This window comes from Muscardinus avellanarius (assembly GCF_963383645.1).
Source record: "Muscardinus avellanarius genome assembly, chromosome: 9".
Classification (NCBI taxonomy): Eukaryota; Metazoa; Chordata; class Mammalia; order Rodentia; family Gliridae; genus Muscardinus; species Muscardinus avellanarius.
Window position 1 is genome coordinate 84,907,113 of NC_137795.1, and position 16,669 is coordinate 84,923,781.

The 16,669-nt window shown below is 33.5% G+C and overlaps 1 protein-coding gene across 1 annotated transcript in view; it reads right to left on the bottom strand.

Annotated features, from left to right (window-relative positions):
- Positions 1–16,669, bottom strand: part of POT1 (protection of telomeres 1) — a gene marked incomplete at both ends in the record, with an annotated part of 85,496 nt that overhangs the window by 27,383 nt on the left and 41,444 nt on the right. Inside the window, 4 exons of the mRNA XM_080701443.1 lie at positions 530–699; positions 6,338–6,493; positions 9,244–9,534; positions 13,657–13,787. Of these exons, the coding sequence (XP_080557569.1) occupies positions 530–699; positions 6,338–6,493; positions 9,244–9,534; positions 13,657–13,787 (748 nt within the window). The remainder of the gene's footprint in view (positions 1–529; positions 700–6,337; positions 6,494–9,243; positions 9,535–13,656; positions 13,788–16,669) is intronic.

Here is a 16,669-nt window from a genome sequence, read left to right on the forward strand (position 1 = left end):
TGAAAATGTTTCTGTACATAGAGAAATACCTCAAGAAAAAGAAGAGCTCAATTAAAGACAGGATTTAGACACTAATTACTCTCTGAGCACATCTAAAAGTTTAAAATTTTTTAAAGTTTATAAAATGTGACATACAAGAATGCTTCTGTTATCTATTTAATCTGAGGCCTTTTAGAAGGATTTTTTTTTTCTTTAGCAAAATTAAGTATTAGAGGAATTCTAGATACATCATCAAGTTTTCCAACTTTGGCTAAAGTCTAGTTACCACCGTTGCTACACTTAAAGGGTGTGGTAAATAGTAACTATGGGAAAAACATATAACTCTGACTCTGTTATTAATTAGCTACTTGAACTTACAGTCATCTGATTTGTTTGATCTGGCTCATGTGTTAATATAGAGAAGGGCATTGAAGGCTCTAAGAATCAAACAAGAAACTCATCAGAGCACCCCCCCAGGAACAACACTATCTTGGAAATTAACTTAATAAATACCCTATTTTAACTTTTTAAGTAGGTATAAAATACTTACTTTTTCAGTTGCTCCACATCGGAATTACTCTCTGGCAAGACCCTGATTCCCCGACCATAACTGGTACCTCCGTGGAGATGAAATTCTAGACTTAATAATGATGCCTGGTTCTCTGAATTCACTGACTGAAGTTTGGTATGGAGGCTATAGATTCTAAGAAAGCTTCCAACCTAAAAACAGATTATAATTTAGCATGAGGGAATAAAAAAGTCAAATATGTTCTATTTTTTGAAATGTATAAGCCAATAACGAGTAACAACCAAGGACACCATTCAACCAGAAAAAAATAGTAGGTGTGCTATACCAATACTGCTGAACATCAGTTGCTTGGATCCTATATAAAGGCCAAAATGCACGTACATGCCCATACATTCACATATAAGACAAAGTCCTATTTAGGCATACTAATAGTAAAACAAACAAACAAACAAGAAACAGCCAGGCGTGGTGATGCATGCTCGTAATCCCAGAATTTGGGAGGCTGAGGTGGGAGGATCATGGTTAGAAGACAGCCTCAGCTACTACTTAGTGAGGCCCTTGCAACTCAATGAAATCCTGTTTCAAAATAAAGATTAAAAATAGGGCTGGGGGTATAGCTTGGGGATAGAATGCCCCTGAGTTCCATCCCCAGTATTCCTCCAAAACAAAACAACAAAACAAATCTCTTTAGCATTGAGACAAGAATTCGGAAATAAAAAGGAAGAAAGATATACTGAATCTCAAAAAGTACCCAAAAACCACTGGAATGAAAAATAAACAACTAGTAAGCAACCAAGTGCCAGTACCCATGCCCACAAGAACACAGGAAGTTATATGATATGAAGGCAATGCACAAGCACCAGGAAAACTATTGTACCATCATGTAACCCTGCCCTGATTCCACCTCTAGCCCAGCATCTAGCGACAGTCCCTGTATAATACTAATACCCTAGATCAATGGCTGCTGTCTCTCGCTTTCAAGAGGGCCCACATGTTCCCTTATTAAATGTGTGCTCCCTGCTTTATTCCAATAGTGCTTCTTACTCTTGATGGCCCACATTGTCCCTTGATTGTACCTCCACTTTCCTAAATAAAACACTGACTGCTTCTAATTGACACATATTTAAATTCATTTCTGTGATGTTTTTTAAGAACCCCATTGTTGAGGTCCCCTTCTCTGGGAACTCCTGGGACCTCTTTTCAGTGACAAGTATAAATAAAAAAAAGTAAAGAAAACCCTTAACTAAAAACTCAAAACCTCTATTTGATTAACATTTCTGAAAATCAGTTGCTTTCATTAAATAAGATTAATTAAATGTGATCCCTTCAGTCTCTGTATGAGAAGTAGAGACATTTTAAATATAGAACGATATCAAAATATTAAATATCACTCTATCCTACAAGTTTTTATGGAAAGAAAACTTTTGTAATAAAGGTTTGCAGCAAAATACTGTGAAATATACTCTACAAGTTCAAATATAGGGTTGAGTTTTGAGTGTTCTACAATTAATCTGAGATGTTTTAATAAATTTAGTATAAAAACATCTTTTTCTGTGCTACTGGGGATGGGACCCAGGGGCATTCTACCTCTGAGCTACACCCCTAAGCCCTATTTTATTCTTTAGTTGGAAACAGGGTCTCACTAAGTTTTGGAGGCTGGCCACAAACCTGGGGTCCTCCCGTGTCAGACTCCCAGGTCCTAGGATTACAAGCATGTGCTACCACACCCAGCTCTTAAAATCATGGTTAATTACAGATAACTTCAGATTTTTTTCAGGGAAAATTTTTGAAATAAATATAGAATGCTATCCAAATATACTGACATCCACTTAGAAAAAGAAGCAGCTATACAACAACAATCGCATTTACTTTTATGAAAATTTATAAACTAAAGGGGTTATAGACTAGGGCATTTAATTCATTTGTTAAAGATTACATTTCAAATTGCTGGAGAATGAGACTACCTTTCTCTTTTCCTTTATCCTTTTTTCCTATAAGTTCAGCCTAACAGTGGTAATATCCAATGTCACAGAAAGGGTGAATGCCGGCCTTTCTGATAGTGAAAGGGTGAATACCAACCCGCCCCCACAAAAGACAAGTGATGACCAGCAAATCAACCTTCCAAACCTGCTTACTGTAGCTTCTCTTAATTACATTTCTCCTCCTTACTCTTTAGCTCCCAAGGGGTGTGAAGGGGGAAAGAGAACAAGAGAGAGAGAGAGAGAGAGAGAGAGAGAGAGAGAGAGAGAGAGAGAGAGAAAGATTGATTTACCATCTCCAGACCCTACTCCTTCATTCCCAAAAGTCTTTTCTTTCACACCCAATCACAGGTTCTAAAAGGCAGAGGTGAGACACCTAGCCTTTTCTTTTACTTACGTAACATCACGGCTGGGGAATAAAGAGCATCAGAAAACACACACGAAAACTCATTTTCTACAGTCTCCAAAGTGAGGTATTAGGAGAAATATTATTTCTATTTTTATCTCATTCTTTTGAATGTTTAGTTTGTAATTTTTCATATAGATATATTTTATATGTGTAAGCATAAAAATATTTACATATGAGTACATGTGAAGAAATATATAACAAATATACTAGAATAGCACATCTAAAATTTACAAAAAAAAACTTGAAAGAAGGCCTAAACAATAAAGAAATATCCTATGTTTATAGGGAAAAAGCTCATTTTTTTAAACATGGTTATATATATTTTTTACAGCACTGAGATTTGAACTCAGGGCATTCTACCTCCAAGCTATACCCTTATCCCTATATTTTATCCTTTATTTTGAAACAAGGTCTCACAAAGTTGAGGAGGGCCTCACTATATAACTGAGGCTGGGTGCAAACCTGTGATCCTCCTGTCTCAGCTTCTCAAGTATTGGGATTACAAAAATGCACTATCATGCCTAACTAAAATAATCTTTAAATTCAATAAAATTTCAATCAAAATTCAGATAATGGAAGAGAAACCTCAGTTGAGCAAGAGTTGTCAAAGGGAAGGGGAGAGGAAGGAATGAGGATTACTGAAGAAATAACTACTATTGCCTTTGTAAAAATATGTAAAAATACCAATATGTAAAAATATGTAAAAATACCAATGTCAATCTCTGTACTCTATATAAAGAGGAAGGGGGATAGAGACAGAGCGGGGGGCCCACCAAGTACAGTGTGCATGTATGTCAACATGATTTACATTAAAATGTGAGACTATAATACACCAATAAAAGCATATTAAAAAATCCTTAGTGTCTTTTATGGAATTTTAAAACCTAATCTAAAAACTTATATGAAAGAGAACAGCCAAGTGAATTCTTAAGTCTTAGAAGGGGACCTTGCCCTACAGAAAAAGTTTATAAAGCCAAAGTATAATAAGCAAATATCGATATATGTTCGAATAGGTCAAGGAGCTGAAGGAAGAAAAGAAATGCAGGTGTACAAGACAATTTATTTTATTTTATTTTATTTTATTTTATTTTATTTTATTTTATTTTATTTTATGGTACTAGGGATGTAACCCAGGGGCTTTCTACGTATCACCATGCCAGGCTGGGATAACTCTAAGAAAGTTTAATGGAAAATTTTATTTTTAAAACAACTGAAACAAATATAGCAAAACATTTATAAACAAGTTAAAATGATGAACACATGGGTGTTTATTTTTACCATCTTCACTACTATTCTATTTCATTATTAAACAAAGTTTAAAGTCCAGGATAAAATGTATTTATTATGAACAGACAATAAAAATGAGAAACTGTTATTATAAGGAAATTCCTACTGGAGGCAGCATTGCATTGTTTTTAAGTTTGACTAAATATATTATGGCATATGCCTGATTCTCTATTATAAAAAGCAAATGTAGTAAGATCTCAAAAATATAAGCAAATAAATTTTAAAAATTGCAAAAAATAGTTTAAAAGCTGTATAAAACCTATTTTAATGCAGAAACATTTATAAGAAAGCAAAGCAAATATGGCTACTATGAAACCACTATCCTTTTAAAACTAAAATATTCTCCACAAATCAAGAATTTCTCTTTAGGCTTAATATTATTAATTTTCTGTCTATATCTAAAGGCCAGCGCAGACTTCATAAGTTTTGTAACTATATTAAAAATTGCATCAAAACTGGGGACTTAAAAAATAAGACTGCATATTCTCAATAATAAATTTGACACATCAGTTTTGGTCAGTATATATGTGCAAAATGTTTTGGGAATGACCTAAATTCCTTAAAAATTGAAAAATGAAAAAGGTAAAAAAGTTAAAGTAATTTAGGATGTAAAATATGCTATTTATATAAGTTGATATTATATTTATAATTAAGTTAACTAAAAAGAACATTTTTTCCTGCCCCTACATAGCAAACTTTGAATTGGTACCATGCATTTTGGTATAAAATGCAAATTTAAACAGCTGTGTTGAAGTACATCTGGTAAGAATTAATTTCTATCAGTATCATGTAATTGAAGATTTCCTCAATTAACATAAATACTATAGTACCAAATAAATAATATCAAGGTACATTAAATAACTGTGAAGTACTATTACTTACACAGACAATTATTTTCCCTTTTTATTGCACTGCAGACAAATAATGCTATGCTGTCTTTAGAGAGAAACAAAATGCCATATGGTTCATTAGAATATGTGCTCCTATCACCCTCTAGTGGGCAAGATAAGGCAGAAGATAAAAAGAAAAACTAAAAAAAAAAAAAAAAAATCCATGACAATCAGATTCACTCATTACCCAGCAGATACTGCTTCATCCCTACTAAACGGAAAGCCCTGTGCTAAGCTCTGTTTGGGAACTGGATAAGAAAAGCAGGACAAGTAGAGAAACAGACCAATGGAAGCAGCATTAGCATTGGGGAAGAAGAGACAATTAAAATGGTCATAGTAGATATGCAGGGTATGGATGGAGGATTCTAAAATATAAATTCTTTTTAGTCATGAAAATTCTCTCTGAACAAATTTCAGAATTGGACTTAGTCATTATTTATGCTTTTAAAATAAATTAGTACAGCTGGTATTTTTGGAGGAAAAATATCAAATGTTAATCTTCAACACACAGTTTTTTTTCTCTTGTATGTCAGGTATATGTAGGCACACACACAAGCACACATACTTATAAAGGACAAGAAGGTTTCAGTTCTTTTGCTCTGGTTTTATCCTAACTTTTGATTTGAGCTGGGTGATCTTACTAGTAACACAGCGTGTGAATGGAAATATCTTCTCTTTCCAGGGCTTAAAAAAAAGGAAATTGGGCACTGAAATGCAGATCTGCAATTTCACTATTTTCTTTTAACTGCCTATACACAGGCTAGAAGACATTTGCAATACAGAAGATGATTTCCTTCTAATGCTTAAAGAAAATAGCTCTGGAAACTGATATTGAGGATTATATCACTGGTATCATCAAATAGTTCTGCAATTTTGGACAATTCACTTAATTTCTCAATTCCAGGCTCATTTACAAAACAGGATGGTGAGAGGACCCATCCCAAATGACAGTACCAAATATACGCAAAGTGCTTCACAAATATTTTTATAATTTTGATACCACTATTTGCTATAAAATATTTTTCAAATAAAGGTAAAGTGAAGAAAGAATACATAAACTTAAAAAATTTAAAAAAATCTTAAAGTTACTTTTAGGGTCCAAATATCACCTATAAATATAATCACTTATTGCCAAAATTTATATGACCAATAATCACAAAAATAACTTTAAAGACATTTATAAATATAAATGTTTATTATTCTGCAAACAATATAAATAATATAAATTTATTATAGTAAACATTTTTGCTATATTTAACATCACCTTCAGAGATCTTGCCACTTGAACATGGTTATCATAGACTAAAATGTCTATTGTCAGATTCTGTAGTCGACGAATGTAACTTAAATCACCTTCAAGAACAAGGTCCTGTATTAAGACTTTCCAAGATGGGAATGGTGTCCTGGTGCCATCCCACACCTGCCATGAGAAGGTAAAGCAAAACTTAATAATCTCTATGAAAAATCTAGTAATGTGAAGGTTCTATTTAGTGGAAATCTTACTTAAAATAAGTGTACACCTTTAAATATCGGTAACACTTCGATGTGAAATGTTATTTCTTTTTATGATATGAAATATGTTATTTCTAATGGTTAAAGGACTGACTATGAAGTAAGAAGTAAGAGTAATGTTACAAACAAAGAAGAATGTAAAGAAACACCGGTCACACTACGATGGGCCTAGACAAACTGTTAGCATACTCTTGACTCTATATTCATTCATTTCTTCCATGTGTGCAGACCAATATACATATGACTTTTTAAAAATGTTTAAATAGGCTTTCTTTATATTTTGCTTTTCTCTTCAGTTTATTACTGAGGGCTTTTTCTGGCCATTTAAGCATTATTCTAAAATACAACTACAAATATCTTCATAGTGTTTTTTAATAAAGATAGACAAAAAAATTATTCCATAATTAAATTATTCCAGTTGAATGGTTTCAAAGTTTTCACTATTTTAAATAATTTGATAGTTGACCTACATATATGCCTTTTTGAGTAGCTCTGTTAATTATCTTATAATAAATCTTAGCCTAACATTCATTAGAAATGAATTCTAACATTGACAATTATTTTTACTTTGTTGTCATTTAGAAAAAAGTCTTAAGAATGTATAGTATGGATATTATATTTACATTAGAACTTAAAAATACAAATGAAATAATTAGTGCTCAAAAAGAAAATGTCCCATAGACTATTATGTAAGCTACCTTGAGATGCTGAAAATATGGGGACCTGTCCTCAAGAAAGGCTAATTTTTAAATATTCCCTTCTCAATGGTTTTTCTTTCTTTTTTTTTTTTTTTTTTTGGTGGTTCTGGGGATGGAACCCTTGGGCATTCGAACTCCGAGCTATACTCCTTACCCTATTTTTTATTCTTTATTTTGAAACAAGGTCTTATTAAGTTACCAAGTGCCTCACTAAGTAGCTGATGCTGTCCATGAACCACGATCCTCCAGTCTCAGCCTCCTGAATGCTGGAATTAAAAGTGTGTGCCACCACGTTCGGCTTCTTAGTGTTTTATTTTAAAATAAGTCACATGAGATCTGTTTTATCCGAAAAGGCCATCTACGAAAATGGGTTGCAAGCATATGATGTTCCTTTCCCTTTTCATTTCATTTCTTTCTTTTCCCTTTCCCTCCCTCCTTTCCTTTTTTTTCTTTTCAAGATACTGGGGGTTGAACCAGGGTTGTTCTACCATGAGCTATATCCCCAGCCTTTCTTATTTTTTTATTTTGAGTCAGGATCTTGATAAGTTACCCAGGCTGGATTTGAACTTATGATCCTCCTGTCTTAGCTTCCTGAATGGCTGGGATCACAGGCATGAACCACCCTGCCTGGTTCATATATTGTTTTTTTAAAGAGAAAATGTAGACTCAACTATATTATTTACTAAAGTGTACCATATTTTATTCTCAGAATTTAAAATTTTTCTAACACCTGAGCAGTCAAAAGAATCTCTATGTCTAAAGGTAGATTCCTTGTCACTGAACATGTTCAGTGGCTCATAAATGAACATTTCTTAAGGACATCACTTTGGATAAGAAACAAGACTGGTTGACCCAAGACTTCTTCTAACTGGGTGATTTTATGTGTTACTTTACCTCCAACTTTGTCATACTTGAATTTTGAACTTTTTTATAGTATTCACTGAATTTATTCATAGTATTCTATATGCAAGCCAAAAAGGTACTATTTTCAATTTTAAAAACTTATTTTATTCAATGATTTCTATACTCTGTTGTTCTTTAATATTGCTGCAAGGTGCAGTGATAAACTAAACCCCAATACTTGTCCAAGTACCATCATTCTCTGTTCCATTCTTTGCTCTATTATTCTAAACACAAAACAGAGACACAGGAACAGGACCATGGCTGAAGTAGTGTTGTTCAAATGTAAAGCAAGAAAATTTTCAGGTAACTCCTCTAGAAGTTATTCATGAGCTGAACTTAGATAGTTGTAAATAAATATTAGGTGGGTCTTATGTTACATTTTTTTTCTGAACAAATAAAAAACAAAATAATTGCCAGGCGTGGTGCTGCATGCTTGTAATCCCCACGTGTGGGAGGCTGAGATAGGAGGATGGTGCAGGTTTGAAGCCAGCCTCTCTGGCTTAAGAGACCCTGTTTCCAAATAAAAATATAAAATAGGTCTGGGAGTGTAGCCCAGAGAAGGGTTTCCAGGAACCCAAGTACCACCAAATTAATAATAATAATAATAATAAGCATTTCAAAATTATTCATGACCTTCCCAAAGACAGGCAGTGAAAACAATAAAAAGAGAAACCGACATTAATTGGTTAAGAAAGTAAATGAGTGACAAAATATGTGACCTTGCCAAGGAAGCAGAAACATTAATTTGTAAAACCACAATTAAGAAAGAGACATGCCTACACTTTATTACTACTAAAATAAAAAATACACCACGAAAAAAAAAAATTAAAAAAAAGATTAAAAAAAAAGATGAAAATTGTATTTTTCTCTGGAAGGGAAATGTAAGGAAGAGAAAGAAATACAAGAGCAAATTGCATGAATATTGAGGCTTATCAAATATGGCATGTTAAATTTGAGTTCTTAGCATAATATGCATAAACAAGCTTATTCCATCAGAATGCTGACAAGCCCTGTATTGGCATGTAACTGGAACTTGCTTACTAACTTCAAGGCGTACCTTTAGGAGAAATGATGCTCCATCCACTTCTGCTTTGCCCACTAGCTGACAAGTCAGGTCAAAATACTGCATTGGCTGAACATCGCATAACTGCACTAGGGTGGAGGAAGGTGAAATGTGTGTAGATGCCCAAAGCCGTAAGGCTTCTACCATTTTGTGGTCATTGGCAGTGAAGTGAAAACACCTGCTTGAAGTACGAGGTACGACAGGAGCTCCCAAAGTTCCCTCAAATGTCAAAGATGCAAATCCAGAGCTGGTGATACCCTGAGGCTCATTCTTATACACCTGAATCTGAGAAAGTAGGGCGAAGTAAACAGATGCAAACAAAACAGTTACTGACACAGAAGTCAAAATCCAAAAAAAACCTTGAGAGATTATAAAGCTTTCCAATATGATTAACAAACTATGTAATTCTAAATAGCATGGAATTATAAAATTGGCTCATGATAACATTATAATATCATGTAAATTTAAAAACATATGAAAAATTTATTTATATTTTAAAAGAGCTAAGTAGTAGTTAACCCAATTCTATCAAGGTTGTATTTTTATATTGTTATTTTTAAATTGAAGAATAATTTACAGAGGAAAAAAAGAAAAGTAACATATACTGATAATAGTGAAAACTAGAATGATTAAAATGTGAGTGTATGATATGAACAGGTGCATCTGAGGCCAGCGTTCAGCTGGTGTGACTGAGAGGGCTAATGACTGATGTGGGGATGTTGGCTTTCTACATTTGAGGACTTACTTATTAGGCAAATAGCTTGTTACATCTTCATGTGGCAAGTCCTTTGATCTTATAAAACAATTCCTTTCTCCCATTTAATACCTTCTAATACTTTAGTAGTAATATAGTTTTTTTTTCCATTTTTTCATGTTAACTGGTGATGTGGTATATATTTTTCTTCCGTTTTAATTCCAATTTATTTGGGTCTGCATATTTAAAGAGTTTTTTGTAGGTCATTTATAATAGGTTCTTCAATTTTTATTTAGTTGGAATTAGAGTGTTTAGTCCATTTACATAAACATTAATTATCTCCATGGTCATATATAAGTGCCATATCTTATTCTTTTACTTTTATTTACCACTCCTTGGTTGTGTGTGTGTGTGTGTGTGTGTGTGTGTGTGTGTGTGTGTGTGGTATTGAGGTTCCTGGAAACCCTTCTCCCTCCGGGCTACACTCCCAGACCTATTTTATACTTTTATTTGGGAACAGGGTCTCTTAAGCCAGCGAGGCTGGCTTTGAACCTGTGGGATCCTGCTGTTTCCACCTCCCAACCGCAGGGATTACAAGTGTGTGCCACCACGCCCAGCTACCACTCCTTGCTTTTAAAAATTACTTTCTGTCTTTCCTTTTTTGTTTCCTTTTGGAATTCTTATTAGTGTTTCATTTCCTTCCTATTAGCTTTAAATGAATCAGCTTCTCAAGGCATAGTTGGACTCTACACTGTTCATCTATACTATCTACTTTCCATTTCACATTTCCATTTTCTGTTATACTTTTTCCAATTCACAAATGCAGTAACCTTTTAATGGTATAATTCTTTTTTTTTTTTTTTTTTTTTTTTTTTGGTGGTACTGAGGATTGATCCCAGGGGCACTTTACCTCCGAGCTACACATCCAGCCCTATTTTTTTTTTTTAATTCTTCATTTTAAAACAAGGTCTCCCTAAGTTGCAGAGGGCCACTCTAAGTAACTGAGGCTGGCTTCAAACCTGCGATCCTCTCATCTCAGCCTCCCCAAGTACTGGGATGACAAGAGCGCCACCATACCAGGCTCTCAATGGTATAATTTAATCATTTTATCCATCCTTTCGTTAATGTTGTTTTTTTTTTCCTACATACTTTATAAATTTTATCTTATAATATTACTGGTTAGGTGTAAGTCATTTATCTTTTAATAAAATTATGGGAAGAAATACAAAATATCAGCCTTTATATTTACTCATTTTAAAATGACTTTTTAAATTGCTTTTGTTCTTATGAGTTGGTAATTGGTAGTATTCCTCTTTGAACTAAATACCATCCTTTAGCATTTCAACTTTGTACAGATAATACTCACTCTCATTTTTCTTTCACACAAGAATGCCTTTATTTTACCTTTATGTCTTAAAGAATATTCTGGGTAAATAAACTTTTCTATCACTACTTAAATATTATCCTTGCTTTGTTGTTTGGGTACCACTGTTTCTGTTCCCCAATTAAGAATGTGTCATTTCTCGCCAAGACTTAATTGTTTCTGCAGTGATTTTACCATCATTTGCGTAGGTGTCTTCTCTTTGCGTATACCCTGTATGCTGTGCATTTAAGTTAGTGTTTTTCATCAAATTGGAAAAGTTCTCATCGGTGTTCTTAGAACTGTTTTTCCCATTCACATTCTTTCTTCCTCTATCTCAAATTAAATGTCACAAACTTGATACTATTCATTAATCCTTCAGGGTCTGTTCTTTTTCATTTGATCCTTGTTCTTCCGATTAAATAATCTCTCTTGATCTATCTCTAAGTTAACCTGAAATATCTAGTCGGCTCATTAGCCTGTCCAGTAGATTTTTCATTTTAGTCACTGTTCCTGAGTAGCTTTATTTCTATTTAGTTCTTTTAAAAATAATATCCAATTCTCTGGTGTCATTTTAGATCTTTTCATTAACATTTTTAACTTGCTGAAGATATTTAAAAAGAATTTTGAAAATAAATATAATATCTTCTTTAAAGTTATTTTCAACTTAATAAACACAATATCCCAGTCACCAAGAATTGGTTTGAAATGTTTTTTCCCCTTCGCTCTGGGTAGTATTTTCCTATTTTCTTAGACACTACAATGCAAAGACTCAGAATTATATTACTTTTTTTTGCCATTTGTTGCTGACGGATCCCCCTAAACTCATGAAGGCCTCATTCTTTATCTTGTTAGAGTGAATCTGTGGAAAGTGTGGGTTGTTTCCCAAAGTCCTGTACCTTGATATGATTTAGCAGCAAAATGTCTTCTTTGTAGATGTCATCCCCATTCTTAACTCCAGTAAACCCTTAGACATCCCACTCTATACAGATCTTTCCTCTCTGTCCTTTTTTTTGAGAATTTAAGTCCTTTTTAGCTGCCTTGAATCTGGATCTGAGCCTTCTTAGCTTGGCAGGACTTCAGCTTGCTAAGTGGTGATTGAGAAGCTGCCTACAGACACAGATGTAGCAAAGAAGTGGGTCATCTCCTAAAGTTTCTCTTTTCTCTCTGATCAAAGCTAACTATTGTCCAATGTTTGAAAACAGGTGCTTCATCTTTGTACAGTGGGAAATAGTATTCTATACCTGACAAAAAAGACCTATAGCCTAAATATATAAAAAATTTCTACAAATAATTGAGAAAGGGAGAAAACTCCAATAGAAGATAAAATACTTGAATAGTTATTTTATACTTTAGAAGATATTCAGAGTTGAAAGGGCTTTCAAATTCATAAGTTTTCAGATAAATTCAAGTTAAAACTAAAATTAGATAGTAATATATACCCAAAATAATGTTCAAAATGAACAAATACCAAGTGTTGGTGAAATGAAAAACAACTAAAATTTTATTATACTGTTGATGGGAATGTAAACTGGCAAAAAAAAAAAAAACACTTTGAAAAACTAAATATGAATACAAGCTCATCCTAGGATCCAAAAAAGGCATTTTAAAAATAAATTATAAACAACAAACACAGATGAAACTAGTATGTGCTATTAGAAGCCATGGGATTGACCCATGTGGTGGCATGTGCCTATAGTTACAGCTGCTGTAGGGGGTTAGAGGGGCTAGGAAGGAAGCCCAGGAGTTCACGCCTAGGCAACATAGCAAGAACTGTCTATAAATAAATAAATAAATAAATAAGAAATAAGAAGTCAAGGCCGGGAGTGGTGGCGCACACTTGTAATCCCAGCGCTTGGGAGGCAGAGACAGGAGGATCCCACAGGTTCGAAGCCAGCCACGCGCGCTGGCTTAGGAGACCCTGTTTCCAAATAAAAATGTAAAAATAGGTCTGGGGTATAGCCCGGAGGTAGAAGGGCTTCCAGGAACCCCAGTACCACCAATAAAAAAAAAAAAAAGAAATAAGAAGTCATGAGACTGTTTACTCCTGTGCTAAACTCTTTACAGAAAACCTCATAGCATTAACTTCTATTTGGCAGTGAGAAAATAAGAATTAAATCAGTGTAAATAAAAGCACCTAATACATTTCTGAGGAAAAAGGAGAGACAGTTCATCAAAATGAAGTGGTGTCACACTAATAAACTATTGAATGTCTGATACTATTTACATTTCTTCCTATCTCCTGAAATGCTTGATATCATTTTCTAATAAAGCAATGATATAATTAGTGCTAACTAGTTTATTGAATAGAGTTCTCTTTAAACAATTAAATTATAGAAAGTATGAATTATACCTTCAGTCTGTGAAAACGAACAATGTCTCCAATTTTATAAATTATTGGAAGGGCTTCATAGTTTCCACTAAAGAATAAGCAAGTTAATTTTACATTCGTCTGGTCCACAATTGTTACAACTGAGCAATAATCTGGAAAACACAAAAATATTTAGCCTTAGTCTTAATATTTCAAATCATTTAATCAAATAAGAACAAACATACTGCAAAATATCAAACTTTATTCTTTCCCTTCAATCTTCTGAGTAAGATAAAAAATCATGATGCTTCCTTGGCTCTCAATATACCCTACCAAATTAATCTGCAAAAGTGCTCCTCAAAAGTTAACTTTATAGTACTCAGGAGGCTGAGACAGTATTACAGATCTGAAGCTAGCTCATAATAATTTATCAAACCCTGTTACATAGTAATAAAAAAGGGCTAGTTGTGTAGCTCAGTAGTAGCACATCTCTAGCTTCAATCCTTAGTACCATATACACAAAAATTAATTTTATGAAGTTTAGAAAAACAAAAAACCCAGGTAAATTTTCTGGAAAGGTAGTCACTTTATTACTTCAAAGTTTAAAAATCATGAAAAATGAATGAACATATCATAATAAAATAAAATCCATAAAGTAAATGATATACATCGATTCGCTTTCATATAGGCCTTTTGGTAATAGCTTACAGTGCTTCTCCAAACTCTACACCAATTGTTAACTTTGCAGCTAGATTTAAAAACTTATCATGAACACTGCCACCTGAACTGCTCCTATTAAAACTAGAACTATGAATAAAGTCTTGGTAACTTTTGGTTCTTTTCTGCCAAGTGATACAATTAACCAATTTCACAGTGAAACACACGGCTGGCTGGCCAAAAGGAACAATGCACTTTACTTTTTTAAAAATATTATTTGTGCATTGTAATTATACATCTCACTGAAATTCAAAGTGATACATTCATATAGTCACAGATCATTTGGTGATGAAGGAAAGAAATCAAATAATGTTATGTTCCAATATGAACTTAAGCCTCAAGCCTCATTACCAGTCTCACCACCATGTATAGGGAGGGAGGAGGGGCTTGAGGGATGGGGTGGAAGCCTATCAAGAACAATGGACTCTGAATAAACTATAGATACTTTAAAGGTTTCAAGCTCCTTAAAATTTAATGGCATAAAACACAAGGGCAAGATCATTATTCTAACAATTTGGGTTCTGGTACATATTATCAAAGTTGAATCTTTTACATTTTTATTTCTTGGCAGCTTCTATAAAAATCACATAAATTCACTTGTAATAGAACACTCAAACTTGCATTTCCTATTTATTCCAGACAACTATTCACTACTTATATTTGTCACTTTAAACTATAACAATTCTGCGATACTCCTCTCACTTTAAATGCTTTGAAATGATTCACTTTTATAAATTGAGGATGTAATGCAAGAACAAAACTGCAAATTTAACTGGCACAAATAATAGTTGAATTTTAATGTTAGCCAAGATGAACTGACAAAACTGAGCCTTGTAGCACTAAGATGATATAAAAAATTGTAATAATAGAAAAATAAAAAAGGCACTTAGATTTTGGTAAAAAAAAAAAAAAAAAAAAAAGAAGCCAGGCTTGCTCTAAACTTTACAAGACTGAAAAAAAAAAATTATGCCTTACCCCTTCTCCTCCACCAAGAAAATGCCAATCTTCCAAAGATGATGGAGCAAAACACCCTAGATAACACTTTGGTAAAGACTGATGTGGGCCCATTATCTAGGGAGACCATATAAGGTTATCATCATCTTTTGTAGTACTTTTGTGCAATTTAGAAAAGACTCTCCTTTTCCAAATAAAAATACTGCACAACCTGATCAGTTTTTTAAACTTTACTAATCCCATGAGAACACTAGCTTTCTCTATACATACATGCCTAGAATTCTGAATATGTAAGCAGAAAGGTTATGATTTGCTGGTACAGCTTTATGTAAGAGAGGGCACCTCTCAGCTGGATCAAGACTGGGCTGGGAAGTCTAAAATCTCATCTAAGTGTTCTATCTAAATGACTATCTGGATGGAGTACAGGTGTGCCTGCACATCTGAACCACCAGCATGCTACGTCCCTGTTCTTAACTTTCACTTATCTCTCATTTTGAAGTACTACTACCTGTGAGTTTTTAGGAAACTTAGAGGTCCACCATGTGTTCAAATGCTTTTATGTTTTTGTTAATACACACAAAGAAAAAGAAGAAAGAAAGTTAAAGGAGGAGAGAGGGAAGAAAGGTAGGAATAAGATCTTTCCATAAAGCAAGAGCTTCTTCTAGAGCTAAAAGCAAAATTATCTGCATATACAGAGAAAGCAGTAAGTGAGAATTTGTAGGCATATAAAACTTTCTGAATTCAGTGAAAATGGAGGGGTAGAGCAGATGCTATGCAACAATAGACTCACCTGAAACATTTATTATTATAGGAGAAGGACCTCCTAGTTTTAATAAATTTAAATATCCTTAGAAATTCCCTCGATGCCCCTATACTGCTAAATTCTTTGTTCAGGTTAGTATTTTGTATTGTTGTAGGGATAATCCCTTAGACTTTACTTTTCTATTTAACATAAATTTAAAATAATTGGCATATAAGTGAATCTAAGACTTATTCTCTACTTAGAATCACATATTATCAATGTTCAGTGAAAATACTAAATGAATAAAGCATGGCCCCTCCTCCCATGATGTTCACATTTCCTTTATATTGATTTATTGTCTTACAAACTGATGTTATAATCTTAGCTTGTGCATTAGTTTATGTCCACATTTGCTAGTGCACAATTTATACTCCTTATATAGGTAATGACTCATCAAATTAATGATGTGCATGACATTTTCCAGGATAATGGAAACTGACATTTACACGAAGGACAAATGAACAGCCAGGCTAAAGATGATCCTACATTATTGGTGAACATTACATTAAACATTCACATTTTACAAAAGTGGTAAAAACAAGTTTTTATACATTTTAAGACCAAACTTGCAATTCCAAATGT